The sequence below is a fragment of the Hydra viridissima genome, unplaced genomic scaffold (genome assembly GCF_058129835.1).
Source record: "Hydra viridissima isolate aposymbiotic clone 2 unplaced genomic scaffold, HvirCarnegie_v1 scaffold_11, whole genome shotgun sequence".
Lineage (NCBI taxonomy): Eukaryota > Metazoa > Cnidaria > Hydrozoa > Anthoathecata > Hydridae > Hydra > Hydra viridissima.
In genome coordinates, this window is record NW_028324310.1 from 2,977,049 (window position 1) to 2,984,876 (window position 7,828).

Genomic DNA, 7,828 nt, shown 5'->3' on the forward strand with positions numbered 1-7,828 from the left:
ACTAGTAACTGTAAGAAAAACCATATAGCTGAGCATCTACACTGAAAAAAATATATATACTTTAAATCTGGTTTTACCAAAGAAAACAGCTTTAAATAAAAAATATTTCTAAATATTTTTTATTTAAAGCTGTTTGATTCTAATGATTCTAAAATCATTTTAAGATTTGACCTTCAAACTTGTGTGGCATACATGAATTTTCTTTATCTTAGTGAAATTCTTACATAAAAGAAACAAAAATAAAGCTTCATCTACATTCTATTTATCTTCATTGTGGAATATTTAATTCATTTCATCATAAAACACTTTTTAATATTATTAAGTACTAAATTGCCTCCTTTACAAAAGCACATGGAATAACTACCAACTTTTATAGTTTTATAGTTTTTTAAAGTTTTATAAATTTTGAAGTAATTTTCATTTTTACAATTATGATTTTCAGAATAAATATTTTAAAATCTCTCTTCATAATCACATCTACAGTCAAAACTTATTTAAAAACAAATAAATATATCAAATACAAGTTTAACTCTTCTGCTTAAAGATTTATAACTTTAAAAACGCAACGAGGAAATGTCGCAGAAAACAAAAATAAAAACTTTTAATGTTTTTTTGTAAAACACTTTTAAAACAAAAAATTTTCCTAAACTCCTGAAAATGAAATGATCAAAATATATATAAAACATCCCTGAGTATCCATTTAATGGGTTTTTACATGTAGTATTTTAGTTCAAAGTTTGTTTTACAAATATTATCTTTCATAAATGTTTATTTAGTTTTAAGGAAATAACTTTTACACCAATAAATATTTAAATAAAGAAGCAGAAATAAATATAAGTATATTATAAATACCTGTTGGTAGAATTGCACTTTTGGTGACTGTGCACGAATCGATAAAGAAAACTTAAGAGCATCAAGCTCTGTTGATGACAAAATCAAACTAGCTTTGGCCAATGCTTCAGTATAAAGTTCTATTAGGAATGTAAAGACCATTGAAAAAAAGACTTCTAACACTTTTCACTTGTAAAATGTTTTTACTGTAAACAAACAATACTTTACCTTTAGCAGTAGCACCAGGTCCAGTTTGAAAACTTTCTATGTACTTCCAAAATTTATTGTTGCTTTGTCTTGCAACAAACTCACTGTAAAAATAAAACTAATGTTTATTTTCCAATAAAAACCACAGAAGTTGATTTTTTTATTTTTTCATTTATTAATTTCTAAATACTACCTTTAAAATACATCTAACAGCTGTTAGAAAATTTAATCAATTACTGACATCTGCAATGCATCATTTGATGGGGAAAAATATTTGGCTAAAAGCCACTTTGTGAGAATAATGTACTCAGTAACCATTAAAAAATTTTAAAATATTCATGGAAACAATAACTATTAAATATTTTGTTGTACTTGATTTTTCAAACTTCCTGCAATTACTGTGGTACAGAATTGACTAGTTTTTGGTAACTTCAGATGGGATATTACATTCTTTTTTAATTATTTTAGAATTGCTAATTTTTTTCCTCTATTTTTTTATTCATATAATCCCAAAAGTGGTTGGTCGGAAAGAATATGTAAAGATTGACCCAGTCATTTCTCAATCAATAAAAACTAGTTTTCTTACATCAGTAGCAACCATGTTTAACTGTTATTGTTAAATTTTTCAGGATTGAAAAAAATATTTCAAATTTAATTTCATCTGACAAAATTATTTTATCCAACATGAATGGGTTTGGTTGAAAAAATAAATTTTAAAACCTTGTAGGTATCAAATCTCTATGAGCATTTAACATAATTTACTGAGATATTAAAGAATTAGTAGGTTTTTCAGTAACCACTGTTCAAGATATTAGGAATAAAGTGTAAAACTTTCAATTCTATAGCAGATTTGCCAGGCAGTGATAACTGAAACAGACCTCTTGCCAAAATGATTTAAAATATTTGAAAATAATTAACCAAAATAACTCCAATGGTGCTCAAAAAGTAGTTTTAGAAATAGAAAAATGTTTAATACTACAAACAATATGCAATAGGCTACAGAAAAACAATTTTTCAGCACAAGATCTCAGCGAATTGGAATGGGTTACATACATATACATACATACATACATACATACACATACATACATACATACATACATACATACATACATACATACATACATACATACATACATACATACATACATACATACATACATACATACATACATACATACATACATACATACATACATACATACATACATACATACATACATACATACATACATACATACATACATACATACATACATACATACATACATACATACATACATACATACATACATACATACATACATACATACATACATACATACATACATACATACATACATACATACATACATACATACATACATAGGGCAAAATGTTATGCTTTTTTTTTAATGGATTTTAAGAACAATTAATATGTTAAAATATCCCAAAGTTGTACCTTGCTTCAATTGGAAGTGGAGTTTGCCTCCATTTGGCAACAAGTTCAATGCGAACAAACTTTTCACTACTTGAGCAAAGTACCAACAATTGTAAAAGACTAATAAAAATGAGCATCTAAAAGAAACAAATTTAAAAAAAAAAAATGCATGAAGTCCTTGAAACCCAAAGTCATCATCCTATGAAAACAATAACAGTGTAACAAAAGGAAGTTAAGTTTACTGTGTTTCTAGCAAGAAATCCAAAGTAATAGAAAAGTATACTTGTATAGTCATATAATAAAAAAATGCTAGCTTTAAACTTCAGCAAATTTTACCACCTTGTAGTTTAGTGCCAACAATTAAAGGAATTTTTTTTTTAATGAATTATATACATGTATATAAGTGTTATTACATAATTATAATTTTGTAAGCAATACTAATGATGCATACTTCAGAAAAATAATATATTAACTATAGACAAACATTTCAAAAGCAATTTTCAATTTAAAATAGTATATTTAATAAATAGATTTTTTTTGTAATACAAACCAAAGTTTGCAATTTTTTATTATCTTAATTATTTTAAAATTGCATCATTACTAACTAAATATCTTAATATGAAAAAATGACTTGTTTTTTTCTTAATTTTCTTAAAGATTAGAGAAACAAGCTATTATTTAATCAAGCTTTTATATATCTTTGATAATAAAGTTGTGAAATATTTTATTTTAGGCAAAATATTGGCCAACTGTATATTTAGCAATTGTCTATTTAACTAATTATCCTTGGAAATTTAAATTCTTTAAAAAATATTAATAAAGAAATCATTGATTAGTTTTAACTATATGTTTTAGTATAGATTGTAAGAAATGTAGAAGTGAAAGCTGGAGATACCATTTTACTCTCAAAGATGGAGACTTCAGCTTTCAAATAGGAAAAGCTAAGCTTGATTGTAATTTTTAGTGAATAAATATGGCACTAACATAGTTTATAGTGAATTAATGTTTTATACCTAAACCAAACTTGTACTATTTTAAATTCTGTCAAGCTAAGTGACATTATAATATTATTGATTAATTTGTAGAATTTGAAATAAAAATTAAGGAACTTGTGTTATAACTAAATCAAATTTAGATACATAGAAATTTGTGATTTGTTTGACCATAATTTTAGAAGCAATAGTACATTAGCAAATTAGCGTTTGAAATTAAAACCATAATAAAAATGTAGTTGTCACAAAAAAATAATAATTGTTACTCGTGGTACGTACTAGGGTTTTCGTGTATTTTAAGGGGCTTAGTTGCGTATTTCAAAAAATGGATTTTCGTTGTCGGATTGACTTGAGTTGATGATAATAAATTTACGTTAAGGTTTTCTAGTGAAAAAGAATAGTCAAAGTTAAGCCTTCAGTTCTTGGTTAACGGAGGGAATGCTGCCAATATAGCTTACGTCCTAGTACGCATCCTAAATTAAGATGTTTATCTTCGTTTTTTTTTTGTTTTTTTTTATTCAACAGTTAGGCTCGCCAAATATTACTAGAAAAACGTCTCTAAAACATTTTACTTCTGGAAAAATGGAAAAACTTCCCAGATAATAATAACAGCTAGAAAAGGTTTTGATGAAAAAGTTGAGGTTTTGTTTCTAGGCAAAGACATTGGAAAAGCTAAAGGTTTTTAATTTAGCTAGTCACAAATTTACATTACAGTTCAAGAAACAATGTAATATAATGTGTATAATAACCCAATTGTTTCACATAAAAACGTTTTTGTTTTTTTTTTAAAACAGAATATAAAAAACAGACGAAATGTTTTAGAATGTTGAAGCAAACCCATTGATCAAGATAGTAAACCAGGAATTTTCAAAGGTTAATTTCGGGTATGGGTTTTGATTCACTAAAATCCTTAATAAGCTATTCTGAACCTCTTCATTCAAACAATTCCAGAATGTAATGATTTGAATTTCCTGATAATTTAGAGATCTTTATTTCAATAAAATGTTTAAACAGCCGGTGATGAAAGTTAATTTAGTTACTTTTTAAAATATTTTGTCAATAAATAAAACTTACTGAGAGCATCGATTTTAAAAAATAGTGAAGTTCTCTTAGAAAAAAATTTTTTCCTTTTTACGTATTATTCTGTAGTTAACAAAATAAAATTAGTTGCGCACAAATAAATATTTACATATATGCACAGCATTTATGCACATTATATATATATATATATATATATATATATATATATATATATATATATATATATATATATATATATATATATATATATATACATATATATATATGTATATAAGTTGAATCCAAGGAGAGTAGGGCAGGGAGACCCCACACAAACTCTGATAAAAGTCAATAAAGACAAAATACGGAAAAGGAATTACGAAAAAAACTTATATTTGAAAACGAAACTTTACAGTTTTACAATTGTTAATAAAATTTACAGTTGAAAATGGAATCAGTAGCCGTCAAAGTGGTGCACATAGGAATGAAAATTACAATGCTTCAAAATCCTTTGTAAAATAAGATTTCCTGAGCCGAAATTGAAAGTTATTGTTTTTGTGGTTACGGAAATTGTGCTTTGATTGAACTTTCTCCTAAATGAAATTCTACAAAAAATCTGAAAAATGTTGCACACTGCTTTTAAAACATTTGTTGCTTGGCTCCAATGTAAATTATTTTTAAATGTATGCTGATGGTATTTATTTACTTTCTGTTTCTTGTACTTGGTGATATGTTCAAAAATGCCTATCAAAAAGACTTGCTCAAACAAAAAAATACATTCTTCTAAATAATGGTAACAATTTTTTTAAACATAAAAATTGTTTTACATAAAGAGATGAAGGATTAGTTCAATCCAAGAATGGATTATCGATGATTATGTTGAATTATGTACTTCTGAGCTGTATATAAATTGTTTCTAAGCAGTTGAAAATAATCAATTTGGTGCTTAGAAGAAAAATTTAATTAAAATGAAAGAAATATTAACGCTTTGTCAAAGAAAGTAAGAGAGCGATTAATGGCTATAATTACTTTATTAAGCAGACTTCAATAAACAATTATAAGAATTTCAAATGTGCAATAAGTTGTTATTTAACAGCAGAATGAGACTCTTGTGATAGTATTCCTACGCGGAAATAACTTGTTTTGTATACTGACTGAACTTGTTCGATTTTTTGTCTTTTGTTATATACCTTTTGTTATTTAATCAGAACAAGTGTCTGACATTTGTAAAGATGGCAGTTCATAATTTAAAGTTATTCGAAACGTTTTCGATAAACCCAAGTAAGATTTTAGATAATCTGTTAGATCTTTTCAAAATGATATCTAAAAATTTGCTATAAAATTTAGTTACATTTTTAACGCAAAATAGAGTACAAAACAGTGTTTAGAAGAAATATGCTAACAGTGATTCACAGGCTTTGACTCGCTCACCTTTTTTTTTTCTTTAAGTATTTAGAAATAACAAGTCAGCAAAAACAGTGGAAGTAAAACGATCAGTCTCCGATGTCCAAGTTCATTTTTCAAAGCACTTTGAAATCGAAGAAAACTTTAGTTACTTTCCAGCACATATTTTAAAGGCTCGATTACTAGTAAAACTCCCACAAACCTTAACGCTGAGTGTTGGAGATGGATTAAAATTTGTATGTTTAGAGAACGTTTTATTTCCTACAGAAATTGAATGGTACTTAAATGACGCCATACTGAGTCCAACGAAAGATGGTAGAATAGTTTTTGAAAATAAAAAGCGCGAGTTAAAAATATTAACAGTAAGCAAAAGAGATGCCGGTAATATAACGTGTATCGTTCAAAACAGATTTGGTATAGATTCAACAACTTGTGCTCTCAAAATTCTCGGATAAAGATGTTAAAGTTGATAACAAAAAGGATAATAAAAGAATTTCAACAACAGTATCAAGCCTCCGAATCTAAAAACGCATTGTGTAACGAATTTTTATTGTATCTCTAATGAATCGATTCAGAAAATCCACGTCTAGGCGCTATATCCATTTAAGGTTTTTCACATTATAACCACATTTAGCTTCAAGCGGAAATTATGTTGTTTGCTAAAGCAGAGAATGTTTCATTAATGATAGTACTGTATATATAAATATACATTTACAGACCGATTTTTTATTTAACTTATCTGGACTGATTTATATAAAATATTTGTTGATCGGCGAGCGCTTTTATCACGTGGAGGGATCGTGTTGAAGTTGCAGAACAGTTGCGGTGCTATTGAACGCATAGTCGGTGACTGCGCGCGAGAAATTGGACGTCGGTGGGAAGATATTATTGCTTTTCCAAATTTGATCGCCATAAATTTTATTTCAATTGCCAGCCCAGTGGAAATGCTCATAATTAGTCTTTATTTTAGAAAATAATTTTTTATTATCGGCTAAAAAAAGTAATCGATTCGCTGCGAATAAAAGCTAGCTTTGCGGAAAACAAGTTATAAAATTTCTAAAGTTTAAAAGATCTTATGCTATCAACTTCCTTAAAACCTTAAATATTATTTAAATTATCTTAAAATATTCACATTTATGTATTATACTCGTATATCATGGACTTTTCACACCATTTTTCTTGGGTACATTTTAAAGATCAGTTTTTAAAAATTTTTCTTACACTTATGTTTAAGAAAAAATTTTAAAAACTGATTTTGAAATTCATTACACTGATGTTGGTACTTTTAAAAATATGTTAAATGACACACGCTATGGCCTGAACAAATGAAACTGTTTTAATATTTTAAATGGAAATAGAAAGATTTTTATTTAAGAAAAATACAATAATCCTTGTTTAGGTGAACCGTTAAATAGCAAATCGTCAAATAATACTTTCCAATAAAATTTGATGAAACTTGAAAAAACTTTGAATAAAATGTGTTGGAAACCTTTTTTTTACAATTCCAACAATGAATTATGATTAACAACAATGGTTAAATGAAATTTGAATTTTAATTAAATTGTATGTAAGTGTTTAATGTAATTGTGGAACTTGTTTGTTGAAGATTGCGATAAATTGGCAACTTCTTCTGGTCTCAAATGGAAAAATGAGAGAAACAGATGTTGTTATATAAATGGCTTCTACAAACTGCCAAAAAGAAGCAACGTACATTTAAAAAATATATTCAAAAGGTGTATGCTGCTAAAATCTGTGTATATCACCTTTATACATATAACCACAGCATACAACCACAGCAGCATATAGATGTGTATACTTGGGCCAAAAAAATATTGCTGCTTATCTTGATGAAAAAGTAGATGTGTATACTTGGGCCATATTGTTGCACTAATCAAAACAAATGCCGAATTTTTGGAGTAAATTTCAATTAAAAGTCATTTTTCTTTCTTTATGA

The 7,828-nt window shown here is 26.9% G+C and overlaps 2 protein-coding genes across 3 annotated transcripts in view; one reads left to right on the forward strand and one right to left on the reverse strand.

Annotated features, from left to right (window-relative positions):
* LOC145191148 (UDP-glucose:glycoprotein glucosyltransferase 1-like) overlaps window positions 1-7,828 on the reverse strand; it is a 421,900-nt gene that overhangs the window by 22,812 nt on the left and 391,260 nt on the right. Inside the window, exons 1-4 of one of the 2 annotated variants that reach the window (XM_090066752.1) lie at window positions 3,730-3,807; window positions 2,480-2,595; window positions 1,060-1,142; window positions 853-971 (exon numbers count right to left, since the gene is read on the reverse strand). In XM_090066752.1, the coding sequence (XP_089922878.1) occupies window positions 853-971; window positions 1,060-1,142; window positions 2,480-2,595 (318 nt within the window). In that variant the 5' untranslated portion in view covers window positions 3,730-3,807. Of the gene's footprint in view, window positions 1-852; window positions 972-1,059; window positions 1,143-2,479; window positions 2,596-3,729; window positions 3,808-7,828 lie in introns of those variants that run through there. The other variant, XM_090066751.1, reaches the window with a different exon arrangement.
* Window positions 5,415-7,303, forward strand: LOC145191370 (titin-like). The gene is made up of 2 exons (XM_090065783.1): window positions 5,415-5,751; window positions 5,920-7,303. The coding sequence occupies exons 1-2, from the start codon at window positions 5,703-5,705 to the stop codon at window positions 6,327-6,329; spliced, it is 459 nt and encodes a 152-aa protein (XP_089921909.1). The 5' UTR covers window positions 5,415-5,702; the 3' UTR covers window positions 6,330-7,303.